This window comes from Elephantulus edwardii, unplaced genomic scaffold (genome assembly GCF_000299155.1).
Source record: "Elephantulus edwardii isolate Elephantulus edwardi_28Jun2011 unplaced genomic scaffold, EleEdw1.0 scaffold00218, whole genome shotgun sequence".
Classification (NCBI taxonomy): domain Eukaryota; kingdom Metazoa; phylum Chordata; class Mammalia; order Macroscelidea; family Macroscelididae; genus Elephantulus; species Elephantulus edwardii.
This window is the reverse complement of record NW_006399968.1, coordinates 183,442-209,212: the sequence shown is the minus strand read 5'-3', so window position 1 is coordinate 209,212 and position 25,771 is coordinate 183,442. Positions and strand designations below refer to the sequence as shown.

General features: G+C 43.4%; 1 protein-coding gene across 1 annotated transcript in view; it reads left to right on the top strand.

Moving 5' to 3' along the window:
• The window catches only part of PCNXL2 (pecanex-like 2 (Drosophila)), a gene marked incomplete at its 3' end in the record, with an annotated part of 223,138 nt that overhangs the window by 40,492 nt on the left and 156,875 nt on the right, over positions 1-25,771 (top strand). Inside the window, exons 5-8 of the mRNA XM_006898055.1 lie at positions 3,316-4,602; positions 8,523-8,670; positions 8,806-8,951; positions 12,515-12,608. Of these exons, the coding sequence (XP_006898117.1) occupies positions 3,316-4,602; positions 8,523-8,670; positions 8,806-8,951; positions 12,515-12,608 (1,675 nt within the window). The remainder of the gene's footprint in view (positions 1-3,315; positions 4,603-8,522; positions 8,671-8,805; positions 8,952-12,514; positions 12,609-25,771) is intronic.

Genomic DNA, 25,771 nt, shown 5'->3' with positions numbered 1-25,771 from the left:
CTTCCTGACACACAAGAGCCCATTGTGGCAGTCACTGTGTCAATCCACCTGGTTGAGGGTTTCCCTCTCCTTTGCCAATTCTATATACTTCTTAGCATCATGTCCTTCTCCAAGGAATCACCCCTTCCAGCAACATGACTAAAGTACGTGAGGCAAAGCCTCATCATTCTTGCCTCCAAAGAGCCTTCCGGCTGCACACTTACCAAGACATATCTGTTCTTTTGGCCATCCATGGGATGTTCAATGCTCTTCTCCAACACCATAGCTCAAAGGCGTTAATTCTTCTTCTGTCATCCCTAGTCATTGTCCAGCTCTCAGATGCAAAGCAAGTGATCAGAACAACCATGGACTGGATCAGACACTTTAGTCCTCCATCATGTTGACATCATTGTGGTGTTGTTGTTATGTGTCATCAAGTCACTTGTGACTCATACTGACCCTATGTACAACAGCCCTGAAACCTGCTCTATCCTATGCCAACTTTGTCTCTGACACAGCTACCTTCATTACCTCAGTCGTTGTATCAATCCATCTCATCGATAGTCTCCCTTTCTCCATCCCTTTACCCTTCCAAACATGATGTTCCTCTCGAAGGACTGGTCCCTCCTTGCAACGTGCCCAAAATACGTCCAATGAAACCTCAGAATCCTTGCCTCCAAGGAGTAGGTTGGTTTCATCCTCTCTAGGACGAACTTGTTTATTCTCCTGGCAGGGCATGGTATATTCAGAATTCTTCTCCACCACCACAGCTCAAAGGAATTAATTATCTTTCTATCATTCCCTAGTCATTTTCCAGCTGTCTAACACATAGAAAGCAATTGCAAAGACTATGGCCAGGATCAGGCACACCTTAGTCTCCAGACTGATGTCGTTGCTCTTCAGTACTCTGGAGAGGTCTCTGATAGCAGACTTTCCCAATGCAATTTGTTTCTGGATTTCCTGGCTGCTGGTACAAAGATTGTTGATTGTAGATCCAAGCAAAGTAACTCTGTTAACTATTGACATCATTACTCTTCAGTAATTTGTAGAGGTCCCTAACTGCAAATTTTCCCAGTGCAATGTGCCTCCTTATTTCCTGACTGCTGGTACCAAGGGTGTTAATTGTTCAATCAAGATGAAGATGTTGATATTTTCAATCTCTTCTCCATCCACCATGATATTGCCTGTCAGTCCAGTGATAAGAATCTTTGTTTTCTTGACATTGAGATGCAATCCATTCTGAAGGCTGCATTCCTTGATCTTTCTTCTGTAACAGGTGCTTCAAGTCTTCCTTATTTTTAGCAAGCAAGGTTGTGCCATCTGCATAGTGCAGATTATTGATGAATCTTCCTCCAATCCTGATGCCACATTCCTTTTCATAGAGTCCAGCTTCTTGGATAGTTTTAAACCTTGCAGTGGTCTCCTGCTCTGTTTACACAACAGCCTCCTGGTCCAAATAGGTTCCACCTTAGCACAATCAAGTGCTCTGGGATTCTCATTTTCCACAATGTCAGCCACAACTTGTTATGATCCACACAGTCAAATGCCTTTGCATAGTTCATACGAGGTTTGATGAGAGCTGTGGTTGGGTGGATGGCACCTAACAACAATAACAATATATATGCTGTCTCTACTTCTTTGGTTAAGTACTTTGTGAATAAAATATGTAATTTTTATGAGGTCCCATTTATCTATTTTGTCTTCTACTGCGTGTGCTTTGTTTTCATCTGAGTGGCTTCTGACACTTAACAGTTTGCATTTCATGTTCTTCCCTATATTTTTCCTGTCTTTATGGGTCATTTGTTTTTACTACCAAATAAGATTCTACTGTCTAGATTTAGCATTGTATGTTTATCCTTTTACCTGTCTGAGGTCATCATGGCTGCTTCCAATTTGGCTTATTATTAATAACTCAACTCTCATTGTCATAGGATTGGAACAGACCTCTCTGGCAACTTTATGAGGCTGTAAGTCACATGGGAGGAGACTGCCCATCTTTCTCCTACAGAACTCCCAGCAGATCCTAATGGCCAGCAACACATGGTGTTGAGTCAGGGAACAACTCCCTGCAGACAATACCATCAGAGCTCCCTATAACAGGAAGGAAGAGTTTTTTGTAAACCAATTCATCCTCTTCACTTAATGCTTCCCTCTTGCACTGAACATATACAACTCCTTCTGTACAGAGAAGGTGAACACTTACCTCTTTTTGTCATGGACAAAATTATACAGTCAGTTCATCTGGTCAGTTCATCTTCACCTCATTCACACACTGTTTCCTGCAGCTCCATTTCAATTCTTGGGAGAAGGGTCAGGTCACGGTGCACCACCTTTGTCAATAACTATTGTTTGCAGATGCACTTTAGACTATTTAGGAAACAAATGTTATACCAGAGGCATGTGATTACCATTGTCACAGGGTGAAGACAGGAGCATGCCTGCACCAGCCCCTGTGCTGATGCTTCACCCCTACATGGTTATGGGATCCTAGGGCAACGTTGGAAGAGTTGTGTAGTTACCTGTACTTTATACAAGAAGAGGCTTAGATTTAAAGGGTGATTTTAAACTATTAATTTCTCCCGCACCCCAAAGGGTTGTGTGGCAGATATTGTTGTGATTCGAGTGGAAATGCTGAGCACTGCCTAGTAAGGTATGTACTGTAGAACAGCCCTGACCAGAATGTTGACAGTGATGAGATGGGGAAACCCAGGCAACATAGGTAACAGAGACACAATGTTCCTGATCTTCAATACAACAAATAACTCATGACCCTCCAGTGGGTTTTCAGAGGCTTTGCTCTGTGGAACAGTTGGTGAATTTGACCTCCTGTTTTTGGGTTGGCAGTGCAGCTCCTTACCCACTAGGCCACCACAGATCTCTAGCCAAGCCCAAAGCTGTTAAGTGGATTCTTACTCATAGAACAGGGTTTCCCGGTGTTCTTTACAAAACAGACTCCCACATCCTTTCTTCTGAGGAGCAGCTGGTGGGGTCAAAGGCTCACCTTCTTGTTAGCTGCTTAGCACTTTAACCAACATGCCACCAAACCTTCTCTCTCTGAGTGACCCTACTGTGTTGCTGAATCCTTATTTTCATTCTGTCTCTCAAGGTCACAAAACAGCAAACACTAAAAATCTGAATTATGGGAAGTAATGGAGCTTTAAATATTGCTGTGTGGGGAGCAGTTTCACAGTGGAGATGATAATCTCAAGACAAGCTTTTGTGGGTCATTTGTTGTTGGTGCTGTTTTAAGTTCTGCTATCATTAGGTCTTGCTCTGGGGATTCATGACCGGGGATTTCAGAAGCTCATCAGGTTTTGTTGTGTTGCTTCTTTTCAGGCGTCGTTCTGTCCGAAGACCAACACGGAGCTCCCCCGTCGTGTACCTCACCGTGCATGAAGATGGAGCACCCTCCCGTCTCTAAAGTGTCCGTGCCAGAAGCCATGGCCACCTCAGCCATAATCATGAAGCAAGTGACTTCAGAAACGCTGCTCAGTAATAAGGGGAAGGAGCGAGGCCGGGGACGGCCCCCTTCGCGCCACCGATCCGAGGGCGGGCTGGAGGACAAGGGCCCTTTGAAGAGACCGCCACACTTATCTTTGTCCCAGCATGACTTGCTGGAGACAGACGTCTCGTTCCAGCCCTGGGGGAGTGAGGACTCTGTCCTGGTTCTGGAAGGGGGCCAGCAGTCCACGGGCTCCCTCGAGGGGCGGGTGCACAGGGGCTCCCCTCAGCACAGCCTGAGCAGCAGCTGCCCTCAGTGCACCACCGTGGTCATCAGACAGGCAGAGGAGCCTGGGGACACCTCCTGCCAGGTCGAGGCGCCCCTGGACGAGGAGGTCACCTCCTCAGACGGTGAGGTTGCCGTCACCCTGGTGGACACCTCCCAGCCTGGGGACCCACTGAGTCTGCACGAGCCCATCAAGATTGTCATTACAATGAGCAGCACCCGAAACTCCATGACCGACCAGGAGGGCTCGCTCCACTTGAAGGTGATGAGCACAGAGAGGGCTGCTCCCCAGTCAGATGAGGAGACGGCCACCCCCGGGGCGACCAGCTCCCCGAGCAGCGAGCAGATGCAGATCCCCGTCATCACCCTGGAGCTGACTGACGATGGCTGTGGAGACACCGTCTGTCCTGGAGACAGTGGGAAGGAGAGGCTGATGGTGGGGGCATCCTCCAACCAGTGCTCTGGCTATGAGTCTGGGGAGGGGGGCAATGCCATCAAAGACTGCAGCCTGTCCCCGAGGAACCCCTGCGAGCCCTCGCCCCTGTCCACCCCCAGCGTGGCCTCTGCTATTGGAGCGGGCAAAGAAGGCCAGGCTGGCCTTGACCCCTCGTCGTGTAGAAGCGGCCACGAGAAGAGACACGCGCGGGTCCTCAGCGTGGACAGTGGGACCGATGTCTTCCTCAGTAAGAGCTCCGCAGAAGTCCCGAGTGACAGGGAGAAGATGATGCCAACTTCCAAATCTGACTTGGAGGCCAAGGAAGGGCAAATGCCCAATGAGTCCAACTTCCTGGAATTTGTCTCCCTTTTGGAATCTATTAACACCTCCAAGGTGGTGGCAGGTGCCCGGGCAAGTGGTGCCACTGCAGAGCAGGGGAAAGATAGCAAGCTTCCTGCAGGTAGGGTTGGCTGTCAGAGGGCCAAGGACAGGGGGATGGTCCCCGGTCTCCTGTCACTCACCTTCCATGGGTTGGTTTTGCAAGTAGCAGGGTGACTCTTACTGGTTGGCTTTGTAATGGGTATTTGGTGGATATGCCAATACTTAACCCTGGGATAAGTATGGATTATAATTGGAAAACTACCTGGGAGCTCTGGTGGCCTGGTGGGTAAGGAATTGCACTTCCAACCCAAAGGTAGAAGGTTCGAATCTACCATCTGCTCCACAGGAGAACGATGGGTAGTCTCCTCCTGTGTGATTTCCAGCCTCTGGAGGTTTAGCTATGGTTCTAACTCAACAACACAAACCAACAGCCAGATAAAGGCCCTAAGTGAGCAAACCTACCCAGAGGCATGACAGAAGAAAGGCCCAATGGTCTAGTTCTCTAAACACTTAGCCAAGGAAATCCCTGGAGCTGTTCTCCCCTCTAACAAGTGGGCTACCCAGGTCACACACACTTCTTCCCCTCTATCACAGGGTCCCCATGTCACAAGCATGTCTCCCTTCTAACACAGGGTCCCCAGGTAACAAGCACGTCTCCCTTCTAACACAGGGTCCCCAGGTAACAGTCACATCCCTCCTCTAACACAGGGTCCCCAGATCACAGGCACTCCTTCCCTCTATCACTGGGTGCCCTCATCACAGGCACTTCCACCCTCTAATACACAGGGTCCCCAGGTCACATGCACTTCCCCCCTCTATCACAGGATCCCTAGGTCACAGGTACTTCTCCCCTCTATCACACGGGGTCCCCAGGTCACATGCACTACTCTCCTCTAACACATGGGCTCTCCAGATCACAGGCACTTTCCCCCCCAGGTCCCATGCACTTCTCTAAAGCACTGTGTCCCCAGGACATAGGCATTTCTCTCCTATAATACAGGGTCCCCATGAGTCACAGGCACCTCCATGGTAGTGGGTTCAGTTTGGTTTTGTTTTCTGCTGGGAAATTGAAGGGATTGTGACCACTTTTTTCTTCCTTTTAAGGTAAGGATATTGTTACCTGGGAAATGAGCTGTAATATTTTATTACAGCCATAAGAACTCTCTATAAGTGGATCTTTCTTCATAAAGTAGATGCCTTCAGTGAAACTTATTATAAAGCAAATATCTGTGAAGTGGATCTACGTTTCCTGTTACATAAATTATCCCACAATATTATATGATTTAAAATAACATTTTACCACCATGATTACAAGATGGAGAATAATAGTTAATAATAGAAAATATTTTTTATGCTTTAAGGTTTAAAACAACATGTGCATTATTATCTAATTTTTGTACAACAACAAAAGAACAGATCAAATTATCACCAGTATGTATATGAAGGATGACAGGGATAAAAGTAATTTAAAGGGTTTTTTTCCTTGCTGATACTTATAAATGATATACAATGAATCTGCATTATTTTATGAAGCAAAAAAAATCCATACATTTTAAAAGGAAAGGGGAATAAATGCCCTCTTACTTCTGAATCAGATGTACCCAATGAAGGGATGGGGAGACTAAGCCATAAGGAGATGTGAACCATAAATCCAGTCGCATGCATTGAATGGATAGATTGGTAGCCTGGTGGACAAGAAGTTGCTCTGCCAGCCAAAAGGCAGGTAGTTCAAATCCACCAGCTGCTCTGCATGAGAAAGATGGGCAGTCTCCTTCTGTGAAATTTATAGCTGCTGAAAACCCACTGGAGGGTCAGCTATAAGTTGCTTTTGTCTCAAAAGCACACAACAATGACAACAGATTTTTTCCCGGTGATTTTTAGTTGCCATCCTCATTGACTAATGCTGTTTGTTATGACAGTGATTTTTCTTATTTATATCCCTTAAAAACTGTGAAATATTCTGTCTTGACAAACTGACAAATGAAATGCAAATATTTTTGTACCAAACAAGTTTGAACAGTGGTTTCACAGATGTGCTGGGAATATGTGTCTACAGGATCCACATAGCTGTGACAGCAATGTTTGTCTAATTATTTAAGTCTGGGAATGAAAATCCTTGTCCCATACATAAGAACTTGAGTCAGAGCTCTTGGGAGCTGGGGAATTTACTCTCTGAGGCAGGTCTTGCAGAGGTGTGGAAGCGCTGTGTCCAAGAAGTCCAGTCCCTGGAGGGTTTCCTCTCAGGCTGCTCTTAGGCTTGTCAGTGTTGCTGTTAGGTGCTTCTTGGTGGCTCCAATGTGGTTCCATCGAAGATACTGCTGATACCTTGGTCATGGAAATACAGTGGTCATTTTGGTCTTAATAGTGGCTAATGGGCTGTTAGATACAGGAAGGACTGAGCCTCGAAGGCATCTTCAATTTTGCCTAATATTGTAAGCTAAGAGCTTTCTTTTGGTCCATTGACTTGCTATGAGTTGCAAGCGACTCGACTGCACATAACAACAACAACAACAACAACAACAACATTGTAAGCTAAGAGCTTCCTTTTGGTCCATTGTTGAAGAAGACTGTTGGACCACACATCACAACAATAAAAAACCAGCCATCAAAGCAAAACAGCTCACCACACCTCCAGAATTCCCCTACTTCAAACTCAACCATTCTGTATCTCTTGAGTTTGGAATTCATATTTGCCATTAAACACACTCAGTGAGGAGAGAAAGTCCAATCTCTCTGTGTCCTCCCCAGTGCTGAGTGTATAGTGCAGAATCGGCAACACTTAGCAGAGACTTGCTTTATGAAGATGCCGTTTGACTTTTCGCGTGAAAAGATAGATTTGAAGAACGAGTGACAAGGAAAGGTTGCTAAGATTGTAAAGTGATAAGTGGGCCTACCTTTTACAGCTCACAGAGAAGAAGAGGGAACACTGAGTTTGTCCCGGTAAATTTTGTTCTCTCTGAAGTTAACTCTATGAATTATGGACCTTTTAGCCTTGAGAAATTGAAATGGGAGATTTCTGATAAGGGAAAGCCAGGGTCACTGGTGTTACTTCAAGAAAGCAGCTTGGTGTGTGTAAATGTTTCAAAGCAGTAGACAAAGATAAGTCTCACATAGGAGTACTTCTCATTTTCAAATTCGATTAATTATTGTCATCATTAATAAGCCTCAGTGAAGAAAAAACATACCTAACAGAAAATGTGTATCCAGAGTGTCCCTAAGAGGCAAAGATGACAAAGCTTCGTCTCTCATACTTTGGACATGTTGCTAGGAGAGGCTGGCTCTTCCTTGGAAAGGGACATTAGGCTTGGAAAGGTGGAGGGTCAGAGAGAGAGGAAGACCATCAACAAGATGGATTGACACAGTGACTGCAGCAGCGGGCTCCAGTGTGTCAGAGATGAGGATGGTACAGGACAGGGAAGGGTTCAGGTCTTCTGCATAGGTCACTATGAGTCATACACAGCTTGAGGCACCTAACAACAATGGCAAACTGGTTAAGAGCTCAGCTACTAACCAAAGACTTAATGGTTCAAACCTACCAGTGACTCTGAAGGAGAAAAGTGATATATTCTGCAAAGTCCAGGAAGTGTAGGGGGCAAGCCTGCTCTTCACTGAGGGCGGCTATGAGTTGGAAGAGGGCCCTCAGCCACCATAACCATCATGATGCATACAATGAAAATTCACCGGAGAGCGTTCTGAATTTGTAGGCGCTTGTGCCACATGCTTAACTGCTCAGACACACTGGCTGGGCAAATCTACCATTCGCTGCATGGAAGGGAAGGTGGGTGGTTTGCATAAGAGAAAAATTTGCAGCATTGGAAACCCAATGAGGCTGTTCTGCTCTGTCCTACAGACTTAGAGGTGGCCAGAACAGATTTTACTGTTTTCTTTATAATTTCTTTCTGTACTTTTTTCCAATTTGGTAATTTTCTACCTCAAGTGCTTTCACATGTGCTTTCTTATTAAATATTATATTAACACATTAAAAGCTATGTTTTTCAGATAACTGTTCCCAGGAGAAAATGGAAGAAGTCCTGCAAAGTGAGACGTCGAGTGGACGCTACTCTAGACAAGGGAAGTTGGAAATGCAAAGTCAAGACCACACAAACACCAGCCCTGTCTTCACTGAGCCGGCCAAGATTAAGACCATGTAAGCGCAGTTCTCTAAGCTTAGCCCCTGGGTGCATAGTGTCTGAGAGCCTCCTTTGTTGCCTGTCTCTCTTAAGGCTGTAGTAAGGGTGAGGAGGAGATCTTGGTAGGTTTTGAAACTTTTGTGTATGTTAAGTTTCCAGGGTAATAGGCAGAGACAAATAATCTACAGAGTGACATCCCAACAAGACAGTTCTGTCCTGCAAGTCCTCAGTGGGCCCGAAACATCTGTGCAGGAGGAGATTTCTCTGGACGCAATGCATGTCTTCATTGATGAGCATGGTGAGTCCGGAATGCTTTCCTGGTGGGCTTCCTCAGGGCTGGACCACCCCACTTTGGAATGGGGAGCCTTGGCCCTATGGTTGTTCTTAGAATATGCTGTGCTCCTTCTTGCTCCTTTGCACATGCCAAATCCCCATTTCTATCTATTCTGAAGGAAAACCTTTCCTAGACTTTCTGAACTTGATCAAGTTCCTCTGTTCTTTACTATTTCTTCTCCTTTGGCTTATGGGTTGACTCAATGGTACAAAACAACAACGTGATTATTGATTTACTTGGAATAATTTGTCCCTTAGAAAGCACCCACTGAATACCTGTTGGTTATTTGTTGAGCTTTATAGCCCAGATACTTAGTGGAGGGTCACCATGAGTTGAACTTGACCTAATGGCTATGAGTTTGGGTTTTATAGGCTGAAAATCTGACCTTGATATAGTTCACTGCCTTGTTATGAAATTAAAGTGTACAGTATTGGAAACCCCATGGGTGGTTCTAACCTGAAAGATTCTAACAGCGTTTAGATGGTGTGTTGATAACTGAGAGGTTGGCATTTTGAACCCATCAGTTGCTCTGCTGTAGAATCACGTGGCAGTCTGCTTATGTAAAAATTGACAGGTCCAGAAAGCCACTGGGCAGCTGTGTTCTGTCCTGTGTAGGGTCATTGTGAGTCAAAATCGACTTGACAGCCAGGGAAGGATCTTGGTTTGGCATTTAGAGATCAGTAGTTTATAGTTTTGGAGCTCTGGTGGCAACAAAACAATAGTTTATAGTTTTAAGTGCTTTTCAGTCTGTGGGAATTCTGTTAGTTAGGTGCTGTCAAGTTGAGTATGACCCGTAGTGATCCTATGAGCAACAGATCAGGAACCCTGTCCTACCCTGTGCCATCTTCACACTTCCTGACACATTGGAGCCCATTGCGGTAGTCAGTGTGTCAATCCATCTGGTCAAGGGTCTTTATCTCCTTCCAACCCTTCACCTTTCTAAGCATCATGCACCTGTCCAGAGCAACATGCCTGAAGTAGGTGAGGTGAAGCCAATCATTTTTGCCACCAAAGAGCAGTCTGGCTGCAACCTCCCCAAGATGTGTTTATTTGTTCTTTTGGCAGTCCATGAGTTCAGTGCTCTTTTCCAACACCACAGCTTAAAAGCATTTTTTTCTTCTGTCATCCCTATTCTTTGTCCAGCTCTCAGTTGCATAGCTAGTGATCAGAGAGACCATGACTTCAGTTAGAGGTAATTTAGTCCTCAGACTGGCATCATTACTCCTCAATAATTTGGAGAGATTCCTAACTGCAAGTTATTTGAGAAGCCAAACTCTGTGAGGAGCAATGTGGCATCAGGATCAGAGGGAGGTTCATCAATAACCTGCGCTATGCAGATGACACACAACCTTGCTTGCTGAAACTGAGGAGGACTTGAAGCACTTGTTGCAGAAGATCAAAGAATACAGCCCTCAATATGGGTGGTATCTCAATATCAAGAAAACAAAGTTTCTTACCACTGGATCTATAAGCGGCATCATGACAGATGGAGAAAATATTGAAACTGTTAACAACTTCATCTTACTTGGAACCCACATAATTGGTACCAGCAGTCAGCAAATCAGGAGACATAGAAGTATTAAGAGAATGGTTCTTATGAAAAAGACTTCTAGAAATAAGAGCTGCAATAGATGTTTGTATATCTATGCTCATTGTAGGGAGCTCTGGTAGCCTGTGATAAAGAACTGTGCTGTTAACATAAAGGCATGCAGTTCAAATCCACCAGCCTCTCCTTGGGAAAAAAGTGGGCAGTCTCCTCCCGTGTGATTTATTGCCTCTGAAAACCTGCTGGAGGATCAGCTATGGGTCTTTTATGACTTGATGGCATACAAAACCACAACAGCAATGTTTATTGCAACATTATTTTCAGTGGCAAGGAGATGAAACATCCCAAATGCCCACCAGGGGATGAATGGCTAAACAAACTACGATACATCCACATAGTGAAATACTATGCACCGTTAAAGGAAAATGAGGAAGCCACAAGATAACATTGCTCAATCTGGAGGACATTGTGCTGAATGAAATAAGTCAGTGGTAAATGGACACAAAGCTCAAAGACAGGTAGAACTTCCGAGGTGTGAACCTTAGTTACCATTTGAACCTGGAGCAAAAGTCATTCTGTGACTCAACTCTCAGCCAATAGTGAGGCCCATAAGGTGAACAATAACACTGGAGAGGCACGCATTCCTTCAGAAGCAGAGCCAATACGTTCAAAAGAGTGGCATTTCTCAAGGATAACCCTCACAAGACAAGATGGGGTGGGATAGAAGGATTAATGGAAATGAGAACACAGAGAGGAAGTGGGAAGAGTGATGGTGCATTGTGATTAATATTTAAGTATGGGCAATCTCCTCCCGTGCAATTAACTTCCTCTGAAAACCCACCAAAGGGTCAGCTAAGGATTGGTTTCGACTCTATGGTACACAACAACAATTAATTAGAAAGCTAATTTGCTTTGTAAAGTTTAGGTCAAATCACCATTACAAAAAAAAAATTAAGCGATGTTTATGCTAGAAAGACTAGTGGAACTCTGAGCAAAGTCCTTCTGTGTCATTTCTTCTGTAGTTATGATTTGCAGTGTTTCTTTTGATGACATGTGTCTTTGAGTTGAGACCAAGGACTTCAGTCTTTGTTTAAGTCTCTTCCATTCCTGGCTAATTGTGCTTTTGGTAGTCTTCAGGCTCTTAGCTGAAGAAGAGTTCCCTGAGAACTCTTTCAGGGAGAGGTGTGTAGACGAGCATCTATTTTGCTCACCTCAAATTTCTGAATCCTTTCAGCCTCAACTTCAACCCCATTGCCATCATATTGGAACTAACTCAGCTGACCCTCCAGCAGGTTTTCAGAAGCTGTAAATCACATGGGAAGAGATTGTTCATCTTTGTCCCAATGGAGAAAGCTAATGGATTTGAACGTCTTTGGGTTGGCAGCATAACTCCTTACCCACTTTTCTATGAAGACAATTAGTGAGCAAGAACATTTTTCTTAGTGAAGTTTCTTTCAGATGTTCTCTGTCTTCTCTTGATACACATTTTGTAAAGAGATAGAAGGGAGAGCTAGATCCACATTGTCAGCTACAGTCATCGATCTTGTTCCTGTTTAGTCGGTTCTGTCTCATAGCAACCACTGTGAGGTTTCTGAGGCTGTAAGTCTTTAAAAGCAGGAGTGGATCCACTTCCTAAACAACATGCCTCTGGAAACTCTATGAACTTGGAGAAATGATGATAGTTAGAAAGGCTTCAGGTCTTTTGTTCATAGGATTGCAATGAGTCATGCCTGACTCGATAGCAATCAACAGCAACAATAAATCTTTAAAAGGAGACTGTCCATCTTTCTCTGTGGAGCTGTTGGTGGTTTTGAACTGCCTACCATTTGGTTAGCCACCTGATGTACATACAAAACCCCCAAGGTTTTGTATTTAAAACAGTCCAAAATGAGTTTCTGCTCCCTGGAAAATATCATAAACTGAAGTGACTATGTACAAATAATTGTTTATTATATTTTGCTAAAATATTTCTATTTTACAGGGGAAATTAGATCCTGTTACTTAAAATCTGGAAATCCAAAAGAAGGACCTTTGCAACAGCAGTTGTCAAATTATGACTGTTTTTCTAATACTCGGTAAGTGGCGCTTTACTGCTAGGTTTGGGAGCTGCGACATTGCTAAGAGACCCAATGGCAAGGAGTTTGAATTTTTTGAGTTTGATTCAAGACCAGGTATTTTCACTTGCTTGCTATGCATCTGAAAGTTAAACAGTAAATAAGGAAGCCAATGAAGAATTGATGCCTTGGAGTTGTGGTGTTGGAAAAGAATGCTGAAGAGTGCATGGGTTAGATTTATTTATTAGAGCAAATAGATCTATCTTACAGGAAGGAAGTGCAGCCAGGGTGCTCCTGAGAGATAAGGATGGTTAAACTTGGTCTCATATACTCTGGCCATGTTGTTCAGAGGGACCAGTCCTTGGAAAAAGACATCGTGCCAGAGAAAGAGAGGAAGACCCATAATCAGATGGATCGGCCCAGTGACAGTACATGGACCTCAGCGTATCAGAGATGGTGAGGATGGTATGGGAAAGGACAAGGTTCAGGTCTGTTGTTTGTAGGGTCATTATGAGTTCCAGTTGGCTAGATGACACCAAACAGGGTCCTGGAATGTTCTATTCCAATGGTTTGATCAGTAGTCTAGGATGGTAAGCTTCTAATTGTATGAAAGCATGTCTTTGAAAACTGTCCTGTTGTTTTAAAATCTCTAGTTGAATTTTGTAATCCTTTAAAACGAAATTTAGACAATTCAGTTGTTGTTTTGATGTTATATGCTGTTGAGTTCATGTAAACTCATAGCTACCCTATGAAGAACAGATCTGAACCCGGCCCCACCCTGCGCCTTGTCACCATCTCTGACATGGTCCAGCCCACTGTCACAGTCACTGTGTCAACCCAGCTCGTTGAGGGTCATCCTCTCTCTCTTACCCTCCAGCTTTCCCAGCACGCTGACTTTTTCAAAGGATTGATAACATACCAAAGTATGGGAGACAAAGTTTCAACATTTTTTCCTCTAAGTAACACCCTTTCTCCAAGACAGACTTGTTTGTTCTTTTGGGTGTTCAATTCCTCACATACAGCACAGTTCAAGGGCCTCAATTCTTTTTCAGCCTTCCTTATTAATGGTCCAACTTCCAGATGCGTAGGAAGCCACTGAAAAGTCCATGGCTTCAATCTGGTACATCTTGGTCTTTAAAGTGACATTGCTGCTCCTTAGCTCTTTGGAGAGGTCTTTGACAGCAGATTTTCTCAATGCAACATGCCATTTGATTTCTTAACTTCTGCTACCATGAGTGTTGATTGTCGATCCAAACACAAATACATCATCGCAAACCTCAATCTCTTCTCCGACTTCATTTGCCAGGTTCTTCGTCTTTTACCACCAGTTTTTTGAAAAAGAATTATTTAATAAAGTGCCGGTCTTAAGAGTTCAAGGAAAGAATGACATGTTGCCATGCAGAGCTTCTTTATCTCATGCTCAAACTGTAAAATTATATACATGCTTACTAGTACATGTGTAGGGGAACTCTCATGGTAGGGAGTTGTGCTGCCAACCATAAGGTGGGCAGTTTGAATCCACTAGTGGCTCTAAGAGAGGAAGATAAGTAATCTCCTCCCATGTGATTTACAGCCTCTGAAAACCTGCGGGAGGGTCAGCTGTGACTTGATGACAATGAGAGTGAGTGAGAATAAACCTAGACTGTTCTTTGGGAATACCCTTGTTCTCTACAGTATTCACTCTATTAAATATTGTTCTTTGGATAAAAGTCCAGGGGATGTAGTTATGGGGCACTGTGACCATTTGATGATCCATCTGGATGTAGGACACGAGCTGCTCTTCTGTTTCAACCATCTCCCCAGACAGAGCTGTGCCACCCTTCTATGGGAGGCTAAGTCATTTTGGATTTTCCATTAGTGAAGGCCTTTTAAGAAGCCGTGGTGTAGTTATGAAATAGGATCAAAGCAAGATAGCTGATACAACTGAAATATTTCAATCCCTAGTTGACATACACTCAGTGGGAGGTGGCAGGTGGCATTCCTTTCTCTAACACTAGAGCTGAAGAATGACAGGGGACCATAAATGTGGATAACCACGTTAGGGTTTGTAATGTGGGAAGACCAAGTAGGTCCCACTTCACTCCCGTATCCTGAAGCTTCCCAGCTCTCTTTATGGTGGTTGTTGTGTCCCATTGAGTCAGAACCTAACATAACTGACCCCCTAGGGAGTTTTCAGAAGCTTTAAAATGCACAGGAAGAGATAGCCCATCTCTCTCCTGCTGAGGAGCTGATGGATTTGAACTATGTGCTTCAGAATTGACAGTGCAACTTCTTACCACTAGGCCACCAGAGCAGTACTAGGACCAGCTCCGTGGGAGAAGGATGGGCAGCAACCTCCCGTGTGATTAACTGCCTCTGAAAACCCTCTGGAGGGTCAACTAAGAGTCAGTTCTGACTTGACAGCATACAACAACAGCAATTACAGTATACGGATTGCAAAATCCTGCCACAAAATGGAATCTGTATGGATTGTTGAATGGAAAAACAATTTGTTTTGTAGATTTTCACTCGTCACTTTTTTTTTTTAAGAAACAGCTCATTCTTTAAAACCCCTTTCCCTTACTGATATTTGTAGTGAAAATGCACACCTGTCCCATTCTCTGTGTTCCATACATTTTTGGAGGGCTCCTGCTTCACCCTAAGGTAGCCACATTACCAGTTAGCAGTTGTCGTTGAATTAGTTGTCACTCATGGCAGACTGTTTATATCGAGTAAACTCGTGCTCTGTGGGGTCTGTTGTGGCTGCTAATTTGGGGAGTAGGTCCCAGGCCTTCACTCGGAGGTGCTTGATGGTGGACTCAAGCCACATGTTTCTGGTTCGCACCGGAGCACGTTACCTGCTGTATCACCAGGGAGCCCGTGAATAATATGTCCTTGTAGTGCTCACATCGTCCGGCACATCAGGTGTCCAGGAATTTATAGTGGACTAAAATTGCACACTTGGAAGTTGCGAAGGTGGTCGCTCATTGGGACTCTGGAGAGTGTGGAGACAAGCTGGTCTTTAGGACTAGCAGGTAAAAGCACAGAAAGAGAAGTGTCAGGATAGTACTCTGCGCTGTTGGGGGACCTGGAGGTCGTTGTAGGGAGCTGCACTGTTAATCTAATGGCCATAGCTCCCCACCAGTGACCTCTCAGGAGGAAGATGAGCTGTCTCCACCTGTGAGATTTGTAGCCTTGAAAACCTGCTGAAGGGTCAACGATGGGTGGGTTCTGACTTGACAGCAGTTGAGTTCAAGTTTTCTGTTGGCAGCAGAAAGTATTGGGTCTGTTTTTCCATATCTAGATTCTTGCCACTGAACCAACTAGCTGCTTCATGATAGATGGGGAAGAGATTGAGATTGTTAACAACTTCAGGTTGCTTGGTTCCACAATAAACACTTGTGGCACCAGCAGTCAGGAAATCAAAATACAAATTGCATTGGAAAAGTCTTCTGTTAAGGACCTCTCCAGAGTACTAAAGTCTAATGTCAGTCTGCAGATTAAGGTGGATATATCCAGGTTATAGTCTTCGCAATTATCTGTTATGCATCAGATAGCTGGACATTAACTGAGGATGATAGAAGAAGGATCAGTGCCTTTGAATTGTAGTGCTGGAGAAGAGTGTTGAACATACCATAGACTGCCAGAAGAACAAACAGGTCTGTTTTGGAGAGGATGAAGCCAAGCTGCTCCATGGAGGCAAGGATTGTAAAGCTCTGTCTCACATACTTTGGGTACTTGGCCAGGAGGTATTAGTCCTTGGAGACGGACATCATGCTTGGAAGGGTGGGTGGACAGCACAGGAGAGGAAGACTTAGGATGAGATGAGATGGATTGATTCAGTGACTGGAGAAATGGGATTAGGTCTGTTGGAAACTCTGATATAGGCTCAGGATAGGGCAGGGTTCAGAGCTAACAGCTCTGAGTTCACAGCTGTCACTGTGAGACACAGGCAACTTGATAGTACATAATAAAAACAATGTCCAATCTGTGGTAAAAACCTGCACAATGAGTCTTTTTAAACTATTCCATGTAGAAACCTGTGGCGGAGATAAAAATTTTCCACTACCAGTTCCATTCATTCACAAGAACACACAGCTATGTCTTGGAGAAAGTGCAGCCAGAATGCTCCTTGGAGGCAAAGATGACAAAGTTTTATTTACTTCAGGCATGTTACTAGAAGAGGTTATTCCTTGGAGATGGACATCGTGCTAGGAAATGGTGGAGGGTCAACAAAACAGAAGCAGACCCTCAACCAGATGATTGACACCATGACTGTGGCGATGGGCTCCAGTGTGTCAGAGATGATGAAGATGTCACAGGATAGGACAGGCTTCACGTCTGCTGTTCATAGAGTCTCTCTGAATTATACTCGATAGCACTAAACAGCAACAACATTCAATCTGTAGCCTGAGAAAATAATTTGAGAAACTGGAATAAATGAAGAAGAATGTGGCATCAGGATTAGAGAAAGACTCATCAACAACCTCCATTATGTGGTTGACACAACCTCACTTGGAGAAAGTGAAGACTTTGAAGCACTTACTGCAGACGATCAATATGGATTACATCACCACATCAATAAAACAAAAATCCTCACTAATGGGCCAATAGGCACCATCATGGCTGATGTGTAAAGACTGAAATTGTCAACGTACTTCATTTTATTTGGATCCACAGTCAACACCTATTGGGGAATGAGGGGAGAGTGTCACTGTGAATTGTAGTCAACTTGACAACACATAACAACATTTGTTGAGAGAAACAACCTGGTAATTATGGGATTGAAGATATGATATCAACCTTGTAATGATGGGTTAAGAGCCAGAAGCACTAGCAATTTACCTTGTTAACACAGTCCAACACAAAAGATAGAGCCTTCTTTGTAATTGAGAAAACTGAGGTAAAACCCTCCACAATGACTCTCTTTAAACTATTCCACATATATATAAGTGGTGGAGATCAAATTGTCCTGTCTTGTTTCCATTCATTCACAAGGAAACAATTCTCTGTGCCCACATGAAAGAAAATGGTGATGGAAAATATGACTTGAGAATTTGATACCTTCTTGAAATCAGACCTTTAGTACCTCACTGCAGGAGCATGGATCTGGCTTCAAGTGATTTTGTTTATGTTGCTGTGGAGCCAGAACCAGATCCCAGCTGACCCTCCTGCAGGTTTGCAGAGGCTGTCAATCACACGGAGGGAGACTGCTCACCTTTTTCCTGTGGAGCATTGGTAGATTTGAATTGCAAGACGGGTACCAGGTTTAGGTTAGCTGGGCAACTCCTTTCAGGCAACACCACCAAACTCGCCTGGGTTCCAATTACAACACCAATATCTCATTTACCTTCAGTTTCACCTGGAAGAACATGCTTACTCATCTTTATTTTGATACATTTTATTTAATATCTTTTTTCATTGTTGCACATTTTCTCCCCCCACCCCACACTTCCTCCATCTCCCATCCTTCCCCTGGATACAACCCTTGTTCCAGAGTGTTGTCATACTTGTAATGCTTAATCATATATTCCTGTGGACAGTTCCTCCCTCATCTAATCTAATGCAATCTTCATATTTATCCACTCTTTTCCTGTTCTCTTCCCAAACTTCCCCTGTCCTATTTTATAACAATGACGTTATGCAGTATTTGTCTGAATATTTCGTGACTGAGATATTTCACTCAGCATGATGTTCCCCCAGGATCCCCATGTTACATAATGTTTTCCAAGTCTGTTGATTTTTTTCAGTGTTGCATAATATTCCACGTGTGAACATACTGTAGTTTTTCTATCCATTCATTCTTTTGATGGACACTTGGGTTGCTTCCATCCCTTTGCTATTGTGAATAATACAGAAATAAACATGAGTGTGCATACATTTGTCTGATGTGTTGTGGCTCTGGTTTCTTTAGGATATATTCCCAGTAGTAGAATTGCTTGGTCAAATGACGTTTCTATTTCCAATTCCCCCCACCCACCCACTGGTTTGCTTATGCAAAAAAGTTCTCACGCAACAATTTTCTCATCTAGAAATGGGATCATACCAGTCATTTAATTGTAGACTTGCTTTAAAAGTGAAATGTAATAGCATATAGAGAACTCCTACCATTGAGTGTGTTTACGAGCTCTGTTTTATGAACCGTTATGACTTTAAAGAGGCAATAACTCTGTTATTCAACCAGGTGGAAGCCTTTCCTCTAGCACTTTTATGAGCCGCATTAGGGAGCTCAAGTGTCCGGGTGGTAAAGAAGTTATGCTGCCAAACGAAAGGCAGGTGGTTCAAATCCACCGGATGCTCCATGGGAGAAAGATGGGCAATCTCCTTTAGTGTCATTTACGCCTCTACATGTCCCCTGAGTGTCAGCAATGAGTCAGCTCCACCTCGAGGGAGACATGCTGTTGTCCTGTGGCTATAAGGTGATTAAGGACAAATGTGAAGACTAAGGTGTGTCTGAGCAAGTCATGGTATTTTCAGTTACTTCCTGTGCATCTGAAAGCTGGACAGTGAATAAGGATGACAGAAGAAGAACTGCTGCCTTTAAACTGTGGTGTTGGAGAAAAGTGGGGAACATTCCATGGACTTCCAAGAGAGCAACCAAGCCTATCTTGAAGCAAGTGCAGCCAGAGTGCTCCTTGGAGGCAAGGATGGTGAAACTACATCCTGCTTTGAGCATTTTGTGAGGAAGGGCTAGTCCTTGGAAAAATACAATGTTGGGAAAGGGGAGGGTTAGTGTAAGCTAGGAAGACCCTCAATGAGATGGATTGGCACAGTTACTGCAACAAAGGATGGTGCAGGGTAGGGCAGGGTTCAGATCTGTTGTTCACAGGGTTGCTGTGAGTCATAGTTGACTAGATGACACCTAACAACAACAACAATGAGGACCTTGAAAGAGCCCTAGTATTGTAGAAGTTGAAGAAGGACTTGGTCCCTAACAGAAATGGTCACAGTTAGACTTCATCAGCAGTTGCATGGGACTAAGATGTTGCAGCTGCTTCTTCAAAGTGTGCAGACTTAGAGAGTCTATGGTGCCTCATAGGGAAGAACTCTACTCAGTAGTGGGGGGTTGGGGGGTTTAGTTTGGGTTTGGAGGTACTCGCTATTCTCTTTACAGCATCTTGGCATCTACGGCAATTTTAGAGTCTTTACGACTCTGATGTTAGGCTCCTGACTTTCGGTGCTGTTAAGTGTTGAATTAACCTACCACATCAAATACAAACTTTGCTTTTGAACTTGGACACAATCCATGCTGGGGCTGTTGCTAAGCCATTCGACTGTGGAGGACACTGGGAAAACTGGCTGGCTGTTTTCCATCAGGTGGCTACAATAACTGGGGTTGGCTCCAAAGAATCCATTAAAAACAGATTCTTATTACTGGCAAGAAAGCCACTCCTCTTTGTCACTGATAAATGGGTTGCCATCTGATAGTTTTATGTTCATGACTCCCAAGTATGAAAAGAAGACTGTTTGCATAGCTCTTTGGAGACTTTTGGCAGAACCAAAGTGAGGAGCAATTATGTCCCCTTAGTCCTCCTGCCCTTGTGGGAATGTATATTCTACTTGTTGACCACCAAAGATGTATAAGCAGATGTACAGTAGCTGTGCCTTTAACAGCATTATTGTTCTTTCTCTGAAATCGAGACAACTGTGGCTGGAATTGTGGTATTTAGGATTGCTACTTGGGAAAACTTCCAGCAGATAAATTCACTTTCTTGTTTCCTTACCAGCACACATGATTGACTTGGTAGTTCTGAGACTAAAAAGAGCTAATTTCCACAGAATGTTGAAGTTGCTATTCCGTATGTTTTCTATTCAAAGGTTTTGTTGCAGGATGGACCCTTGCTATTCCTCTGTAGGTCCTGCCCTTAAAGCTTAATAGTTTTTCTCATAAGGATTTTCATTTCTTTCGTTTATAAATTCTTCCAGTCAGCATATTTTGTTTCTATGAACTTTGTAGCTATGCTTTGATATGAATATGACTTTTCTGATTTTGCAAGCTTTCTAAAGGCAATGCATACCAAATGTTTACCAGTGAAAGCTGATGGGAAGATGTAACTATTTACATTTATTTTTGAGGACTTACTGTTCATAAAGTACCTGGTAATCTGTATGGATGGAAAAGTCATTCTAGAGAAGATTGAATGATAGGATTTTTTATGGGGGATTGTGTACCAAGGATGATACAGTTGTTTTTAGGGACAAGGAAATGGATTGGGTTATAGTGTATTTATTTATCTAGATTAGTTTCTTTTCAGTCTTAGTGTTTTAATTATTGCAGTATATATTGAAGCTGATACTATTCTTGTTATATATCAGTTTAATTATGAAAACTGCCTAAATCTCTCCATGCATTCTCTACTGTCTGGCCCTCCAGCTGAGTCCACCAGCTGTTCCTTGGGAGAAAGATAGTAAATTTCCTTCTATGCAATTTAAAACCTCTACAAACACATTAGAGGGTCAGCTATGAGTCAGTTCTGACTCAATGGCAATGAGTGACTGAGTTTGTAAGTTGGAACACACTGTAAAATGCTTGTCTGTCAGATAATGTTCTAAATCTGAGCATTCAACTTAAGACAGACTAGTAAGAAGGATTGGCCACCCACTTCTGAAATAGCAGGCCTCTGAAAATCCGTTGTACAACAGAGCACACTTAGACTAGCAGATATGGCAACTGAGGCTGAGCCCTCAAGTATGGAAATAGATAGGAGGAGGAACAGCAGTAAGCAGACACTAGTGATTGGAACATGGAATGTGAGAAACATGAATGTAGGAAAATTGGACATTGTTAAGAAAGAAATGGAACACATAAAAGTGACATACTAGGTATTGGCGAGATGAGATGGACTGGCATGGGACATTTTGAGTCAAAGGATCATATGATTTACTATGCTGGATATGAAAAGGTGAAGAAAATGGAGTTGCTTTCATAGTTCAAAAGGTTATTTCTAGATCTGTCTTGAAATACAATGTTGTGAGTGACAGGGTAATATCCATACGCATACAAGGAAGTACAGTGAATACCACCACCGTTCAAGTATATGCACCAACAAACAAAGCCAAAGAGGAGGAAAGATTTCTATCAATTTTTGGAGTCATCGAACATGAAATAAAGATCCATTAATAATAATGGGTGACTGGAATGCAAAAGTTGGGACTAGAGAAGATGGATCAGTAGTTGGAAAACATGGACTTGGTGACAGAAATGAAGCTGGAGATAGAATGATAGAATTTTGCAAAATCAACGACTTAGTCATGGCAAATATGTTTTATAAGAAACATAAACGCAGGTTATACACATGGATTTTACCTGATAGCATGCATAGGAATCAGATTGATTAGATCTGTGGAAAGAACCGCTGGAGAAGCTCAATATCAGCTGTGAAAACCAGGCCAGGTGCTGGTTGTAGAACAGACCACCAACTTCAGTATATGCTGAAGCGGAGGAAAATTTAATCAAGTCCACAGGAACCAAAATTTGACCTTGAGTCTATCCCACCTGAATTAAAAAACACTCTCAGGAACAGGTTTGAGGCCTTGGACATTAATGAGAGAAGACCAGAAGAGCTGTGGGAGGATATCAAGAATATCATCCAGGGAGAATGCAAAAGGTCATTACAAAGACCGAGGAGGAAGAAAAGACCAAGATGGATGTCAGAAGAGACTCTAAATATTGCACTGGAGCACCAAGGAGCCAAATCAAGATATTAAGAACCTGAACAGAAGATTCCAGAGGGCAGCGAGGGAAGACAAAAGTAAGTATCACAATGAAATGTGCAAGGAACTGGAGTCAGAAAATCAAAATGGCTGAACTCACTCAGCATTTCTTAAGCTCAAGGAACTGAAAAACAAATTCAAACCTCGAATTGCAATACTTAAAGATGCGTTGAGCAGAATAGTAAATGATCCAGGAAGCATTAAAAGAAGATGAAAAGAGTATACAGAATTATTGTACCAAAAGGAATTGGTAGAGACAGAAGAATTTCATGGAATAAGGTATGAGCAAGAGCCTGTGGTGATGAAGGAAGAAATTCAAGGTGCTCTGAAAGAATTGGCAAAAAACATGGGTGACATATTTCAACAAACAGACCCTGTCCTGGATGTGCTCACCAAGTTGTGCCAAGAAATCTGGAGAACAACCACCTGGCCAACGGACTGGAAGAGATCTATATTTGCTCCCATCCCAAAGAAAGGTGATCCGACAGAGTGTGGAAATTATCTAACAGTATCACTGATATCACATGCAAGCAAGATTCTGCTGAAGATTATCCAAAAATTAATGAAACAGCACATCAGCAGAGAACTGCCTGCAGTGCAGGATAGGTTCAGCAGAGGCTGTGATCTTGGCTGAAAGCAGAGAGTACCAGTTTCCTTGACTATGTAAAGGCGTTTGACTGTGTGGATCACAACAAACTGTGGCTGACTCTGAGAATAGAAATACCAGAACACTTGATTGTGTTTAGAGAAACCTATATTTGGACTAGGAGGCAGTTGTCAGAACAGAGCAAGGAAACACTGCATGGTTCAAAATTGGGAAGGGTGTGTGCCAAAAATGTCTTATGTCCATATGTTTTCAATCTGTATGTGGAACAGGTTATCCAGGAGGCTGGGCTCTAAGAGGAGAAATGAGGCATTAGGATTGGAGGCAGACTCATCAACAATCTGTGTTATGCAGATGACTCAACCCTGCTTGCTGAGACTGAGGAGGACCTGAAATGCTTGATGCAGAAGATCACAGATTGTAGCCTTCAATATGGATTGAAGCTCAACATCATGAAAAGAAAGATTTTCACTAATGCGATGATTGGCAGCATCATGATAGTGAAGAGATTGAGATTTTTAACAGCTTCAGTATGCTTGGCTCTACAATCAACACTCTTGGTACCAACAACCAGGAAATTAAAAGATGAATTGCATTGGTAAAGTCTGCTGTCAGAGACCTCTCCAAGGTACTGAAGAGCAACGATGTCAGTCTGGAGATTAAGGTGCACCTGATAGAGACCATAGTCTTTGCCATTAATTGCTATGCATCATAAAGCTGGACAATGGCTAGGGATGAGAGAAGGAGAGTTGATGCCTTTGAGCTGTGGTGCTGGAGAAGAGTATTGAATATACCATCGACTGCTAGGAGAACAAGTTCATCCTGGAGAGGCTGAAGCCAGGCTGCTCCTTAGATGCAAGGTTTCTGAAGCTTCTTCTGACATATTTTGGACATGTTGCAAGGTGGGATCAGTCCTTGGAGAGGGACATCATGTTTGGGAGGGTGGGGGACTGATTTAGTAACTGGGGTAATGGGGATAGATGTGTCGGAGACAATAAGATTGGCATGGAATAGAGCATGGTTTAGGGCTGTTGTATATAGGGTTGCTATGAGTCACAGGCAACTTGATGGCACATCACAAGGCATGTATGTACCCGCAGTGATCTTCTAACTTGCAAATGGAGAATTGTATGTTTACATCTTCAAACTAAAACAAGTAAACAAAATACAAGGGCAGTGTTTATCACATAGAGCTGTAAGAAGTTCTCTGAGGGTCCCCTTTTTATTTATTTAACTTGTTTGCCATCTGAGTTAGGGTTGACTGAGATATTTGGTTTTCCACCAACAATTTATGCACCTTGTGCTTCATGTCATTGGCTACAGTCCCTACTTTGCAATGCCACTCTTCCCACTTGCTCCTTCTGTTTCTCATTTCCATCCACCCTTTCCTCATTCATTTTGCTTTCTGAACTTTATCCCTGTGCAAGAATGGCACTTTTGATCTTGTAGAGTTGATTGTTCTAAGCAGAACCTTTCTTCCTGGTGTTATCAATCACCTTATCTTTGGTTTGTCTGGAAACTAAATCACAGGGTTGATTTTAGTTCTGGACTTGAAGTGTAACCAAGAGCCGTCATGTCAGACATTCTTGCACTCTCTATTAGATCAGAAAGTGTGGTCTTTTTCATGATTCTGAGTTTTGCTCCATGTTTTCCTCTGGCTCCATTGGCAGCCTTCTGCTGTAACCCTTTACAGCGAGGTCAGTAGTGGTAGACGGGGTCTCGGTAGCTGAGCACCTTCCTGTTCTCCTGGTCCCGGACCATGGAGATGATGTTCAAATGGTCCAGTAGCTTGTTGCATCACTAATCTTTCCCTTTCTTCTCTCTTCTTGCCTCCAAGCAAGAAGAATCCTTAGAGGGCTGCTTTTAAGTCCTCTATCACTGTCCACTCTAGTTAGGGACGTTGTTATTGTTGGTAGGTGGCGCTGAGTCAAGGCTGATTCACAGAGACCCTATGAACATCAGACCTGGGCCCTGCACTATCCTGTGCCATCTTTACCATCCCTACTGTACTCAAGCCCAGTGCTCCAGCCACTGCATCAGTCCAGCTTGTCTAGGGGTCTTCCTCTCTTTTGCTGACCCTCCCCATTTTCACGCATGCTGTCCTTTCCCAAGGACTGGCCTCTTTAACCACATTTCTGAAGTATGTGAGATAGAATTTCATCATCCTTCCCTCAGAGCACCCTGGCTGCAGCTCCTCCAAGATGTATTTATTTGTTTCCTTGCCAGTGCATGGGACATTTGGCACTCGTCAACACTACTACTCAAACACATTGACATCCAGCTTTCTGAGGCATGGGCAGCAATTGAAAGACCCTGGCTTGGATTAGGCACGCCTTAGTCCTCAATTTGACATTGTTGCTCATCGACACCTTGGAGAAGTCCCTGATCACAGACTTCTTACAACACTACATGTTTGGGTTGTTTGTTTTTTCTGTTCATCAGAGATAGATGTTCAACATAATTTTTACAGACTACGTTATGGTTCTTTGTTCTTGTGTACAACAGAGTTGGAACTGACCCATAGCTGACTCTCCAGCAGGTTTTCAGAGGCAGCTAATTGAAAGGGATGAGATTCCCCATCCTTCTTCCACGGAGCAGCTGGTGGCTCAAACTGCATGCCTTTAAGAATGCAGAGCATCTTCTTGCTATTTTTCTTCTCCTTCAAATATTTTTTAAAAATTTGTGATTTTAAAGAAAAGTCTTCTTTTGAAGTATATTTATTGGAAACTCTTGTGCCCTAGTGGTAAGAAGCGGTACTGCAATTCCAAAGGTTATTGTTATGTGCCATTGAGTCGTTTGCGACTCATAGCGACCCTATGCACAACAGCCCTAAACCCTGCTCTATCCTGCGCCAACCGCACTGCCTCTGACACACCCATCCCGATTA